The 16378-nt window shown below is 38.4% G+C and overlaps 1 protein-coding gene across 3 annotated transcripts in view; it reads right to left on the bottom strand.

Annotated features, from left to right (window-relative positions):
* RUNX1T1 (RUNX1 partner transcriptional co-repressor 1) overlaps positions 1 to 16378 on the bottom strand; it is a 771548-nt gene that overhangs the window by 724643 nt on the left and 30527 nt on the right. For 2 of the 3 annotated variants that reach the window (XM_044065460.1, XM_044065462.1), the window contains exon 2: positions 10606 to 10708. The exons of the other annotated variant lie outside the window; for it this stretch is intronic. In XM_044065460.1, coding sequence (XP_043921395.1) covers positions 10606 to 10615 — 10 coding nt within the window. In that variant the 5' untranslated portion in view covers positions 10616 to 10708. The remainder of the gene's footprint in view (positions 1 to 10605; positions 10709 to 16378) is intronic. 3 annotated transcript variants of the gene reach the window in all.

The raw sequence follows: 16378 nt of genomic DNA, 5'->3' as shown, positions 1-16378 counted from the left end.
TATAATTAGCAGGGGGTGTGGGAGGGCACTACTCCCCATGTGGGGGGTACAGAGGGGGGCTTGCACCCCTGCAAAACGTTTGTAGGACATCCCTGTATGTCAAGGTATGTTGGATAATGTTGAATTCGACTTAAACATTGCGTTTGTTGTTTTGAGTAAATGATGTCAGTTATGTCCTTTCAGTTCAAGTAAGTCATCATTCGAACAAATGTGTATCATAACTCTCATAGTAAACCACAGAATCACATAATACACTACAAAAAGCAATGCAACTCTACTCCATCCTCTAGGACTGATGGAACAGTACCATTTACTTATTTCTGCTGGGTATATACAACTGCCAAAATTTTAGAGTTTCGTCAGCCTTGCATTGACAAAACCACACACACACACACACACACACACACACACACACACACACACACGTAACCACGTACACACACACACGTACACACACGCACGTACACACACGCACGTACACACACACGTCCACGTGAAAAACAGAGAGAGAAAAAAACATTTATTTTTCCTGCATGGGAAATGCTGTATGTTGCCCCCTCCTGAAGAATTTGGATGGCTTTAAATGGTTGGGAGAATTCTTACACTTCTAGAATCACACCAACAAGACAGTTACATGCCCACATTTTATGGTCTTTCTATAAAAGTTAGGTTCAGCAACGATGACAATGCTGAAGAAAGACCCACTCCATAAATTCAGAAGGGCAAAAGAATAGGATTTTAAATACTAGACAAGTACTTAACTTACATCTATTAATAACTGAGGGATAAGATCCAAACTGAACTGAGAGTACTAAAAAAGCTATAAGCAATAGAGCTTACTTTTCTAGCACTGATGGCACAAAGGGATAAAGCGCCGATTATATCCCAGGCAACTAGAGTTTAATTAGCAGTTCAGGTGCATGTTGGAGCTGGTGAGGGGAAGGAAGGAAGACATGGCACTGCTGGCTCACCCCTCTCTCAGAAATGGTATACAAGTGTACAACATCCCCATGGTTGGGACAGGGCAGTCTTGAGGGAGTCAGTCACTTGCATAAGTGATTAACATGCTTCTGATGAGGCCCACTTCATACAGAACCCTATAACACATTACTGGGCATGTGCTGCAGGGTTAGGGATAAAGCAAAAAGTCCTCTGTATGGGTGATTCATCACATCCTAACAGTTTGTCCCTCATCCCTAAGAAAACAAATGGGCTGCAACACTCTCATCCCACGAGAAACAAAGGGGTAAAACTAAGTGGTGAGAGATCTGTCTACCTTCTATCACATTCCTGGAATCATTAGCCTGGTTGGTCTATTGCTGACTCATTTAACTCCAACCCCCCCCCCCCCCCCCCCACTTTCACACTAACAAAATAGACAAGTATAAAGCCAAAAAAAGAGAAGAATGAGCTGGTAAAGAACAACAACAAAATACCAAAACCAGCACCGGGGAGAAACAAAGCCAATGAATATCCAAAGTTCCAGATCACTCCTTAGTCAAAAGCACTCCTTGGTATCCAAAACACTCCTTTATTAATGCAGACAGTTCTCTCAATACAACACGTTTTCGTTGCTGAATGCTACTTCATCAGATAGCATCAAGAAAATTTCGTGAGGCTTGAATAACAAGCTCTCTAATTAAAACATTAACTAATTAAGGAAACAAGCCTAGAAAATTCTGTAATATGAACAGTACATGAATCTACTAAGCACTAGAATCTCATACAATACAGTTAAAAAACATATAAAATGTACTAATCAGGTACTAAATTTTACCAAAATTTCATACAAAATATGAAATATTAAAAAGATCCCTTGTATCCATATAAAATGTTTAAAAAGAAAAATATTTAAACTAAAATAGCCTTTAACTTTAAAATAGGCTTGATGGATATATAGTCATTCAAGCCTGGTTTTTTGTTTGATTCCAGGGAAATTTGCCAAAAGGTCTCCCTTTGCTCTAACCTGGCCTGCCATGGTCCTCCCCTGGGGTCCCTGTGTATACTTTCCAAAACAAAAAAATTTATACCTAGCTGTGGGGCATGTAAGTGTATGCTTAAACAAGGCATTGTTGTTGTTTTCTTTTTGTACATCATACATGTGTTCGTATATCCTACGTTTGAGACTGCGCTCAGTTTTCCCCACATAATATGCTGGACATTTTATACATATAGCCAAATATATTACTCGTTGGCTGTTGCAATTGTAATATGCCCTAGCTTTGATCACTCTGTTCAGTGCTGAAAGGGTCACTTGTTCATCATGCAAGATGTGAGAACATTGTACACAAGTCCCACATCTGAAGGTACCCTTGCGTATACGTGTAAAATTATTCTGAGTAGGGCCATGTTCTAACGTACTTTTTATGTTTTTCCCTTTACGGTAAACTGTATTCATTCTATTACCGTGTAAGTTAGATAAATCAGTAATTTCCAAGAATGTATCCCACTCCTTGGAAATAATATCCCTGATGTAACTAGAATTAGTGCTGTATTGTGTAATAAAAGCTTGCTTAAATTCTGTATTATTATCACTTGTGCCCTGACTATAGGAAGTAATCCCTGAACCTAAAACTGGGCTAAATCTGTCCCCTCTACCATCCCTCACCTGATCCCTAATATTATTAATGAGATCCTCCGGGTAGCCCCTGTCATGGAACATGTTAGTTAATTTCTGGCATTCTAACAAAAAATCTTCATCGTTGGAGGTCATCCGTGATATTCTAACGAATTGACCTTTGACGATACCTCTTTTTTGGTACATTGGATGTGAGCTCTTAAAGTGAATATAACTGTTGGAGAATGTAGGCTTTCTATAGACAGTAGATTTAAACCCTCCTTGTCTGTCTATACTAAGGAGGACATCTAAATATTCTACCCTGTTCTCGTAGACTTGGTGTGTGAATGTAAGGAAATCTGTCGTAGAAGCCAAGTACTCCATAAATTCTTGAATAAGGGTGTCTGGTCCTGTCCAAAAAATACAAATGTCGTCAAGAAACATGTAATAAGCGACCCAATGTTGTTTGTAAAGACTATTAAGTACATACTTGCTCTCCCAAATAGAGAGAATAATATCCGCATATGTGGGGGCACAATTAGCCCCCACAGCGACCCCAGAGGTCTGCTTATAATATTCACCTGCAAAGTGAATAAAATTGTAATGCAATACAAGCAAAATGTAGCCACCACACTACAAAAGCACCTACCCCAGTGAAGTGACCATCACTGCTTGTTTTCCCCTACACCACATGGCAGACTAATCTCTCGCCATCTTAAATGTCCCACCAGATACAGCCTTAACCAGGCTTGCACTATGATGCAAGCCCCCAGAACTAGAGTAAGACAGTTGTATGCTGTTTAAATCACAGTTATTGTAATATCCTGCATCAAGAAGCCATTCTGTGATCTTTACAATCAATGTCATGGTGTTTTAAGATCCAGCAAAGTAGACAATCTGAATATTATATATATTACAGACTGCCAAGTTTCAAATGGTTTCCAATGAGAACGTTTTGTGAACATCCATTTTTTTTTCTTCTCTTCCCACCCCATCACTGGGACCTTGCCCAATGACTCACCTATCTTCATACAATATACCCATTTATTCTGTCATGGTTAAAAGCCAGGCCTCCTCGGGATAAAAAAAAAAAAAAAAAAAAAAAAAAAAAAAAAGAGGCACTTTCACAACAATGGCATGTGGCAACCTTCTGCACTGTACCAATTTAAATTGGAGTACTACTAGTAAATTAGTGACACCAAATTATCACAAATACTTCCAGGCTCCATGACTAGACTGTGGTGAATTGGTCCTGTCCATACTTCAGGAAAGCAGGAAAAGCCCTGGTGAGGAGAGTCATTGCCAAAAAAGGGCACCAGGGCGACTGGTCAAACTGTTCCAGCATCCAGAATGGGTCGTATAAAGTTTAGACATACAAGGAGGCAGAAATTCATAAGATTTCAACCACCACATGTCTTTCCTGAAAAAAAAAATATTAATCTAATGGGACTATTCTGGTAAACAAAGAATAAATACATAAAATAAATACAGGTTATGTTCTTAAACTCCTTAAAACTAATACCCGATTCTGTGACTACCCAAAGGCAAGGCCATAAAAACAGTACAAAAAGGGGAAGTGGATGTACTAAAGTAAACTGAATTAAGTGCAAGAAAATAGATTATTACAAAATCATATGCGAGACAATCCACAATCAAGGCCCAACTCCAGTCAGAACAAAAAAGGGCAGTGGAAAATGTTATACAGATGGCACAATGACATGTGCCAATTTTGTCTGAAAGTAACAATTAAAATATAACTCAGTTCTACTTGTGGACTGGGTACACCAGCACAAGTTTAAATTCCATGCCCTGTGCTAAAATACAGGGAGTTAATGTCAATATGCTAACTCTGCTGAATTTTTTTCCAACAAAAAATACTGAAATTGAACAGAGGTTTCATAGGAAACTTACAAAAAACAGATAATCCGCCACCAACCCACAGAACTGGTACATCAGATTATGACCAGATGAGCCACAGTGTTTCCACAAAGGTTGACAGTAAAAAAATCATTAATAGTAATAGTCTTCCCAAATATATCTTGGGGTAAAAAAATCAACTTCAAACAGTGAAGAACAGAGTATTCATGAAATCAAGCAAAACAAGCACTCAGTAGCCCATTATTCCAATTTTTTTCACATAGATGTAGTATTCTTGCAAATCCACACTGCTTACATTCAGCAACCAATAAATTGGGTATTTACTTTCACCCATTCTCCATGTAGCAGTTATAACTGCTTTGCTGTACTCATCTATTTGTGGTAAGAAATATCTCTCAAACTCTTAGCAAAAGGATCAGGGACAATGCAATACATAAGAGTAAATGACCAAAGTTAGCAACAGATTTTAAATATTGCTCTTATATACTTTTGCTAGAGAGTGACAATTTTTACATTAGCATGCATTTTATAAAAGGGTATGAAGTCTGAAACTCAAGAGAGTGACAGTATTTACAGACTACAATCCTAAGTGGATTTCCCTGCAAACCACACATTTTATGAGGAACAGGCAAAAATATGAAGCAAAATCAGGGACATTCATCAAAATTAGAAATAATCAAGAGCAATGTAGTTTCAGCTTTTATTTTATACAATCAGCTATAAGTTTTCCAACTTATTTCACATAAATGTGCACTAGTGCTGTAAACAAGATTTCTAATGCTATCAAACAGGAGGCAAGTTACTTTACCACCCGACAAGCCCCACTCTCACCCAGCAGTTATTCCCACTTTGCTGTCTACAACTAATCTGATTAGGATTACCTGATTATGCTAAAACATTTCTCAACCTCTTAGCGCAATCAGGATCAGGCAAAAAGCAAAATAACAGAAAAAAATAAGGGGAAGAATAAATGCCTAAAGTCTATTTCTCCTATTTCCATCCTCTCCACATTTGTCTAAGCACTTTGAAAAGACAAACAATAACATATAGTCCTAAAGACTGAACACACTGCCCAAGTACTTACCTCTTTCTCGAAAGTTAATTGCATGGCTGTCATCCTGTCCAGCTTTCCTAGATTCAATTTTCAAATAACGAAAATGTTCTGTTCTTTTTAAATAATACAGCTCCATAACAACAAAAAAGGTATCCATCTTAAGGAACTTAAACCCAAACCTTAGCACTACTGCACTAACCATATGTGCCTTCGCTATGCTCAGGCTCACTCTGCTCCCCTACCCCCATTCCCACCCACCCCCCACAATATACACCTCACACACCCAGTTGCAACCCCTCCTACATCTCCAGATTATCCAATGCTAACATTCCCAACTCCATGTTATGTCTTCCCCTCTCCTATCTCTCCTCCTCCAACACCCTGATTAACTACAACTCCTATGGCTCATGAAACAGAGAGACAATTACTGGAAATTACTGGAAATCTACAACTATTTTCCAAAAATATAAAGAACAACAAATCAATAAAGACAAGAAAAAAAATTATATTATTGATGCACAGTTCACCCACAAGCCCAAACCAAAAAAAAAAGTCTGGCATACCATGAATAAAATTCTGCATCCTGGTAAACCTACCACCCCCCAATCCCTTCCCTAATAAAACTCCCCAAGAAACTGACACCTTACTTATAACCACTTTATTGAATCAATTAAAAAACTAACCCAAACCTGCCCAAATCAAAACCTCTCTCATACCAGTCATTCTACTAGCAAGACCATCCCTTTCTCTCTTAACCTCGTCTCCACTCTTACATAAAGCCCCTTTTACTGCTCAAACCATGCTCTCCTTCCTCTGACAACCTTCCTCCCCACTTCCTCAAACTTGCACCCCACTACAGCCTATTCTGTCTCAATCCTCAAACAGATCCATCCAAGAAGCCACTGTCCCCATTTGGAAATCCTTCTACAAAATACCACTTCACAAAGGAGGCAACTCCACAGATCCAACTACCTACAGACCCATCGCCATTCTCTGTCCACGGTCCAAAATTCTTGAAAAAGCTTAACACCCAATCGATGAAAACCTTCTCACCCCTACCCAACACGGCCTCTGACCCAATCACAGTACTACCACTGCTCTCCTATCTTTCTTCCACACTGCTCTCCTATCTTTCTTCCACACTGTAGGTGAAACCAGAGACAAAAATATTTTTATATCTTCCCTCTTTCTTGACCTCCCCAAGGCTTTTGACCTCTCCAACGCTTTTGACACTGTCTCTCATCCCAAGATAATAGCTAAACTAACTGATCTTAACATGTCCCCTTCCTCAATCCAATGGCTTACTAGCTATAGCTTACACAGGCAACAGTCTGTGCAATGGCAATCTGCCTGTTCCCCTTTCCTACCTATCCACACTGGTGTCCCTTAAGGCTCTATCCTTGATTCTCTCTGCTTCAATATCTTTACTAATCAACTTTACTCCTCCTGTACCAATCAACTTTACTCCTCCTGTACCATCTCCTCCCTCATTCAATATGCCAATGACTCAGCTCTCATCTCTTGCTCTGATATCTCCAACCTTCTTTCCGTCACCCAAAACACTTTCTCTTCAGTGGAAAAATGGCTAACTGACCACCAACTCATTCTCAGCCCCAAAAAGACCAAGTTCCTATTTATTCCTTCCCAAATCTCTCTCCCACCACAAATCCACCTTTACCATCTCATCCACTGACAACACCCTTATCAAAACAGAACCGCACACCAAACTACGTGGTACTATAAAATCGACAACCAGCTAAAATTCGACATACACATATAGTACTGCATTAAAAAGAAAAAACAGAAACTGGGTCTTCTTTATAGAAATAAAAAAAATCCTAGCTCCCAACTCCAAACTCACTCTAGCTCAGACATTTCCCCTTCAATGCCTTCTCTATGCCTCCCCAATCCTGGCCCATAGCCAGTCATCCATGCCTCCCCAATCCTGACCCATTCCAGTAATCAGTCAGTTATAGAACAAATCATTGCCTTGCCCTGAAAAAGATTCAATGGCTCGAATTCCCCAAAGTTCCTGCTCCTTTACCAGCTGCAGCTTATACACTCCCTGCTAAACAAGACCTCAGTCTCTCCCTCTCTTTCTTCCATAGTATCACCTTGCATCACAGCTAGTTCACTTCATAGATCTGACCAGAACTTGCTTGCCATTTATAAACCAAGCATAAATATTGGCAAACTCCTCTACAAAAACTTAATGTCCAAAGCCTGGAACAGGCATCCTCCAGACATCCATAGCATTAACTTCAGCCTTGAAGAAGCTGGTACAGTCAAAAAATACTTCCTGAACTCAAAATCCTGTTTTTGTCACTGTCCCACTTAATTTTCAGTCTCACTCCCTCTCTTTCCTGCCTCTCTTCTCTTGTACTTTCTCAAAATATTTTGTTCTCCACCTCACCTTTCTTGTTGTGCAGTAATGTACTATTTCATCCTTGTATTTCTACCCTCAATATGTAGATAATTATATACTGTTATTACTCTACCAGGCTTACAAAACATGAAAACATGTAAAGGATAAGCTCACATTGGGCTAATATTTGAGATGTAGTGACCATCAGCTCTCTACTGTATTGTCTATCCAAGGTATGCATTGGATGTAGTAGATATCTATGTAAACTGTGACTTCAACACTGTATGTCAACATCTGTATTTCCCCGTTTATATTACTTTCTTGTAATGTACTATCATTTTTCTGTATACTGGAGCTTTCCTCCTAACGTCTCCAGTGAAAACGAGTCTTATGGCTCAGCTGGACTAACCCTTTTAACAAATGTCAAATAAATAAATACAAATATAAGGGAAGGCACTGTGCTGTCCTAAGGCAAGTACCCTTACTGTTTTAAATAAATTCTGTGTGAAGCTGAACCTGCTTGTATATGTGTGGTATGTATCAGGACTACTTTTTCATCTATCGCAGCATGTCTATGTCTTTCTGTATTGTACATATAGACATAGTCAGGGTGTAAAGAAATATTCATGATGGCATTTAAATGTTGCAGTTTTTTTTTAAATACCAGAGACACAAGGTCAGCAACTGTTGGGTTCAGCACATGTGCTAACTACACCAAGTTAGCAGTGTTGAATGTAACAGCCTAAAAAATATAGTTAATTTCAAACCGTTTTGCCATCCATGGACCCTACTTAGCTCTGGTACCTGGGTGACCCTATTATAATCCACCACTGATGGGGTATGACAATGAGGGTATTAGTTTTAAGAAACAAAAATGGAGTGGGCAGCTGAAGAAAGGTCCATTAGCCAAACAAATATTTGTGCCCACACAAAAAAATAAACACAAATGGTTTAAGTTTAACATGTGTATAGTGAACATCTGCAAGGATACATTTCTCATCTCAAACACAAAAGTTTATGAAATAACTTTATAGCTAGTATGTCCCATTTCCTGCAAATAATACAGGAGCACATCACCAGTAATACATAAGAAAATTTTATAAACAAGAAATCCTGTTTTGAACTACTCTAGCTAAATGGGATACTAATAAAACTAAAACCAACTGCACAGTAAGAACGTAAAATTGAAGAAAATGGCAAACCACCATGAAGGAAAGAAGGCAAGTAAACAGTATTCACAAATGCTAACCTTTAGACAGAAGAACAGGCAGTCAAAAATGTCCACAAGAACAGCAGAACAGACTACTAAAATCAAACAAAAAGGGGACTAGAATTACACCCAATAATTTAAAAAATGTAACAATATCCTGGGGCCACTTACAAATGCAAATGCATCTTGTATATGCCAGAAGAGATCCGCAAAAGGGTTCTTAGCTGTATGGCATTGTGGGTATGAAAGGAATGGGCAAGTACTAGTCTGGAATATTCTAGATGCTGGGTTCTTCAAATACTGATGCCCTCATCCTTAAGTCGGTGAAAATGTAAATCACAATCCCAGAATCTTGCAAATTAGCACCTGATAAGGTAACACATGATCATCAAGTACATTTGCAGTACGAGACATTTTGTATCTCAATAAACAGGGTCAGGCTAAATTTTCTTTTTAGTTGGCTGGGGTTGTGGCACCCATTCTCAGTACCTCAGCCTGCAGGGTGAAGCTTATTAGTACCTCATAGTTTTACTCCTAAATTAAACTGACATTACTCTCAAAAATATCATCAGTGACAAAAATGAAATAACAGTACAACTGCAGCATGGTTACCAAGTTTCAGCTGCACCCAGTGGTCACAGATTTAATGCCTACCCATGAACACTGTCCATGTTTTACGTGTTCTTTTACTTAAACTGTACAAAACAGTAAGCAAGATTATCCGTTAACAAGAAATTATAAACTTCAGAGGCTACTGCAAGTAAAGAAACAATAGGAATGCAGAAATATCACAGGAGCACACAGCACATTAGTTTCTTTTTATACATATACATATATATACTGCATGGTAATATCTGCAGATATGCCTTTAATTTAATGTAATGGGCTTTACCCTTTCACACTGGGTCTAAATCCACATCTGAAGCAATGCTGAACTGCAGGGACATTTGCTGCCAGAAAAAAATTACATATATGCGTACATACGTATACATGTATCTTTTCAGGTTTAATTAAACCTGTTGCCAACAATATACTGTGTTTTATCTTCCCAAATCATAAAGTCATAACCTTTCGAGTTGTTCAGCTGCCATCCATTTACAATTCTGCTTCAGTGATAAGGCAACTTGAAGGCAGGAATGACATGTTGTAATATACATGCCACTAGAACCAGCTGGCTCACTTGGGAATTTCATCATTTCATCAAGTTCAGTGAGGCAGGCGCAAAATCTAGAAAGGTCAATACATACAGTCCATGAAAGCCGAAGGATGAAGCTCTTATCCTATTGATCTGCATGACTCAATCAAAATATATACCCTCCCCCAGCTCCAGTCACAGCTTAATTAGGCCCCCTGCATCTGCATTCTGTAAAGGAGCTCTGCAAAATGCATTATTCCATTGCAGACTCAGTTAAATATACAGTCTTTTCACCATTACGTCAATCTGTGCTGTAGACTTTTCCACTTCAGATACACCTGGCATGTTTCTGCATACACCTAGCAAGTGTCTGCATTTTCTGCTGTAGTAGTTTACTCCACTTTACCTGTAAACATTTTCTTGGTGCATGGCTGCCTCTTTCCAGCAAACGTGTTATATGCATGTATTCACTGGTCTGCATGTTTTCATTTTATGATTTGGATAATGTTCTGTGGATAAATAATGCTTTATTTAGTTCTACCCTTTGATTTTTTTAACAAGCAAAACTGATATCAACATTCCATGAATTCCTGTAAATACATCCATCTGCAATAACATAACTGTACAATAATACAAAAAGACATGATTACTGCAGACAACACTAAGATAATACAATATACAACTTTTTACGTTTGTTTTAAAATGTACAAAAAGATGCAGCTTCTGAATTAGTCATGCACCAGTTTTAAAAGTACAGAGATTTACTCAGGACTACCACATTGTGGTCTGTCCGATTTGCAGTAGTAGAAACAAAGGCACTGCAAAACCATGCTGAACAATAAAGATAATTCAGGACTATGATTTTCAAGCTATTCTCGTCTTAAACAGTTTTTCAAATGACTGCAGCACTGACACTGCATGGTCATTCAAAGGATTTAAAAGTGCGTTTAATAATCTACCTGTCCTTGCTTCAATCAAACCTTTTTAATGCAATTCCATGCAGCAATCAGACCCAAATCATACTTGTAGGGGGTGGGGAAGAATGGGATTACTTATGTAATCTCACACCTTTCCAACTCCTGGTCAAACAGCACAGGTGATGACAGAGAATGGCAAGGCCAAGACTCGTGCATCACCCTACAACAAAAGCAAGCTTTTACCATTTCTTCAGTCTCTTTCTTTCTACTTCTCCCTCTACTGTTATTAATCTTTAAATGTAAATTTTCTGCCAGGCAAAGAGTAGAAGCAGATAACTGGTTATATCTTTACTTGCGAGGTGTGTGTTATCAGCTTCTGCATCACTGAGAAACACCTATTTATAAAGATTACCTTCTGGCAGAGTGCATAAGCAACATCATGGCTTTATATTCATTAAACACATCCCTAGCTTATCTTAAACAAAAGGCTCGTCAGGATAACATATTGTATATGTGTGAAGGAAAGGCAATGTGCATTGGAGTGATTACAATATCAGCAGAGCCCAGATGGATGCCGGAAAATAAACTTGTGTGTGTGTGCGCGTGTGTGTGTGTGGTTAATTGGCAGCTCAACAGGGAAAATGCAGATGAAACCTGGATTAGAGAAAATGGACCCGTGACAAAGAGCAGATGACCAGGACACCTGTCACCTGCAAAGCTAACAGAATTCTAAGAACAGACACCAAGTCAAACATTATAAATGGCAAAATACATTAACAGGTACTAAAGAAATAGCAGACATAGGAGTAATTTTAATGCGTATTATAAAGACCCATATTATATATATATATATATATATATACATATATATAATTTTATATACACACACATACATTATATATATATATATATATATATATATATATATACACACACACACATATATATATATATATATATATATATATATATATATATATATATATATACACACACACACACACACACACACACACACACACACACACACACACACACACACACATATATACACATACACACAATCGTAACAAAAGCTAGACAGGTGTATACACACTCACATATACAAAAATTTGTGCATGTAATTTTTCACACACACACACACACACACACACACACACACACACACTACGAACAGACTGGCTCCCTAAACAACAATAAGAATAAAGGCCAACTATGCCCCATGGTTAACAAAAGATACCAGATCACTATTAAAAGAGAGAGATAGAGATAAAGCTTGGAATCTGTGGCCAAAAAGCAAACCACAAATGACTTAACAAGCACATCAAGAGCTTAGAAATAAAGCTAAAACACAAATCAAACAGGACAAGATAAATCACTACCAAGATATTCAAATTAAACATTAAAACAACCCTCAGCAGTTTTGGTCCGCGGTTAATAAAATCCTACAACCTGAAAACACTATCCCCACCCCTACATCCACTAACAACTCAGGCTCTATAGCTATGCAGTTTAATAAGTCACAGAGTCCATACTAGCCCTCACAAATAACTGTTCCACAACCTTTGCAGAAATTCCCACAGCAAGTTCAGATAACAACGACTTCCAAACTGTACAGACAGACACTATAAAAAACTCAAACCAACAACCCTAGCAGCTGATAAGCTACCAGCTGAATATCTCAAATTGGCTGCTGATGCCATCGCCTACCCAGTATCCACCTTAATAAAATTGATCAATCTCCAAACAGTACCAGCAATGTGGAAACTCTCTCATCATTCCGCTACACAGAGGGGGAAGTCATTAGAACTGTCCAATTACAGGCCAATAGCTATACTGTCACCTCTGTCTAAAGTTCTGGAAAGATGCATCCACTTGCAAATTCTGTAGAATCTCTTCTACTTCTGCCATAATGACAATCATAATCATTAATCAAAATAGAACAAAAGTAAAATAAGATCTAGAAAGATGGAGGATACATCAAAAGCATTCAATACCATCTCTCATAACAAGCTTGCAGAAGTACTCTTAGAACTAAACCTTAGTAAATCCACACTTACTTGGTTCAAAGACTACTTAACTTGATGCCAGCAAGCTGTAAAATGGCAGCAAAGTACATTCTTCTACTTCTCAATAGTCTAGGTGTGCCACAAGGATTCATTCTAGGTTCCCTCTTTTTCACTAACAATTTACACACTGCGACCATGCATGCATCCGTAGTCCAATATGTGGACGATTCTACATTAATATGTGCTGCATCATCACTCCAACAGCTACAGCTACTAATGCAGCAGTTCTTCTCTACAGTTGAAACGTGGCTTTCTGAAGCTCAACTTATTCCAAACCCCAATAAGACCAAACTCATGATATTTTATCCTACTAGAGCTACAGATCATCTCTCTCCATTTAAGAAACCATCTACAAACAATACCACCATCTCTTCTGTTTCCCCAGACTAAACTTCTGGGTTTTGTTATTGACAACGCTACCAAATTTGACCTATACATAGCCCCGACAGTCAAAAAATTAACTAAAAAACTTGGTACTCTTTACATAAATAGGCAACACCTAACCAACAGCACAAAGCCACCACTGCAAGAATACACATGATCTCCACACTCCTACATGCCTCACCCATTCTGACAAACCTAAAAAAATTAGACCTGCCATAAATAAGATTTCTAAAGTTGGAGCCTGTTGCAAACTTTGCACACAGCACTGCCTTGCACTCAAACAACATGAACTGGAACTACCCAAGCTGGTCCATGCACTTCCAAATCAACCTGAAAAAACCCTGCTCTACAAAACCTTACACTCCCCTACACTAGTACCTGGTCTTTACACTCAAATAATAAATCCTTCTTAAAAGTTACCAAATTCAATAATGCGGCTGAAGATTCCATATATTCAATATGCTTAGCCAAAATCTGAAACTCACTGCCAACAGATCTACAGACAACTATAAACACTCTGCAGTTTAAAAAAAAAAAACTCAAATCCCATTTATTGAATACAAAGCTATGCTTATGCACCAATCCGGGATAATGAATAGTTGTATAAAAATCTTACCATAACATGAACAGGAGGACATATTAGGAGTTCCTTCCTGCACCCCCCTCGCTATCTAACTCCTCTACCCTGTCTTCCCGTATTCTCCTTATCTTCTCCACCCATCCTTTCCTTCGCAATAAATTAGTCTCCACCCCCAAAACGTCCTGCAACTTTTCTCAATTAGTAAGTGGTCTATTATCTCTCCCTGATAATACAGTATTATCTACCTGTGTTATCTCTCCATAGTTATGCACATACATTAAAGTTTTGCGGTAGACAAAAAAATTACTATCTACTGTTATTAGAAATGTGTATTAACCTTAATCTATATGTATAAAATTGATGCATTAAGAACTCACTGTATGTATTACTCTCTATCCATGCGTTACTTCTCTGGTGTAATGTTTTGAAATTTTGTACAATTGTTCTGCTATAAAATGTGGAGCTTATCCCAGGGCCTCCACATAAAAAGAACCTGTGTCCAGTTGGACTTTCTTGGTAAGCAAATGTAAAATGAAATAAAATACATACACATACACACACACACACACACACACACACATACTAAAATAGGAGCATATAATTTGAAACATACAATAAATAGCTCATATAGGAATATGCATACATAAAAAGGCATGCACATGATCCACAGGGGGAGAAAATGGAAAACACTTTGACCATGTATAAGGTGCAGTCAGTGTAGACAATGGTTCCCCTTATGCCACTAAAATGCCAGTGTTGTAAGTGCCCTTTTCCTTTACTTTTATTACTAAAGCACAGCACACTTTATCTATAGCATGCGTTTACCCAAGACTAACAACGGTATCCAAACACCCTCGGTTTTAACAACAGTAGCTCTTTACCTCTCAACATCTTGATATGGACAAAGCCAAAACTAAGGGGGAGTCAAGAGCACAATATAGGGACACATATTAATCAACTTAAAATGTTAATAGCATGAAATATTTTGCATAAACAGGCATTTTCTAAAAAAGTATAAAGCTCATGTATAATGTTACTGACTGACAGTAACCCTTAGAGATTTACCAAAAATCAAAACTTTTACAGGCAACAAGGCAAAATATGAGGGGTGTGATGTTAACCAGATTGACCACTGCTGCAGTAGCCTTGGCTATGCTGGTTATGTCCTGCCAAGGATACAACAGCCATCCAACTTCCAAAACTTCAGGGCACCTTGCATGCACCCAAATTGTCAGGCAGCTCATAAAAAAACAAGTTTGGGCAAAAAGACTTTCAGAGCTTTACTGCTCATCTGAGGCTTTTGAGGATCAATGGATGGCCTGTGCCTTCCTTTGCTGGACAGATAAGTTCCCCTTGTGGGGGGGGGGGGGCAGAAGTTATTTACTCACCATAATGATGCATTGTTGTTGTCCATTCTCAACATTTCTGAACTGATGGGTCTCAGATCAGACTTCAGCCACTTCTTTATACTCTAGCTGCATAGCTTGAGCACCTCCCCCTTACCCATAACCCATCTCCTAAATCACCTCAGATCAAGTTTGCCCTCTTGCAAGCCTATCATCTTGTACCAAAAGAAGGTACCCAGTAAAAATATGACATCATACTTCAGTTAGAAAGAAAAAGGAGAGACAGACTGGAGTTTGTTCCGCAATATGGCCAGAAATTACTCATTAAGACAGGACATACTAGGAGCTCAAATGAAAAACTCTCAAAGTAGGAAAGGGGCTAGAGGTACAAGATTGAAGGAGGACACAAATATATCGTTAAGGCAAGTACATAACTTTTACATCTCATGTCTTTTTTGTCCATTCCTCCATTGATGGGACAGTGTCAGACAAACCCTGGGTGGTCCTCAAGGAAGGATATTCTGGAGTAGAAAAGAGCCAAATGCTGCCCTTTCCCTGATAAAATGTCCACTTTGTTACAAGTAATACAGGTATGAGCACTGGACCAAGTAGCAGCTGTTCAAATGTCATCTATGGAAGCTCTGAAACAAAAAGTAGACAACATGGCTACAGATCTGGTGGAATAAGCCTTATAAGGTTTAGGTAATGTCAGCCCTTTGGACTTATAAAACAAAAGAAATGCAATAAATGAGCCATCTGGTTAAAATTCAGCCTTAGAAAAAGAAACAACAAACTTGTCTGATTTCCTGTAATCTTTGGTTCTATGTAGACAGAATCAAAGCTATCTATATGCATCCAACATCCGTAACATTTATTTTCACTT

This window comes from Protopterus annectens, chromosome 3.part0, assembly GCF_019279795.1.
Source record: "Protopterus annectens isolate FY-2018-M chromosome 3.part0, PAN1.0, whole genome shotgun sequence".
NCBI lineage: Eukaryota > Metazoa > Chordata > Ceratodontiformes > Protopteridae > Protopterus > Protopterus annectens.
Note: the sequence above shows the minus strand (reverse complement) of the source record. Positions and strands in the feature narration are given on the sequence as shown.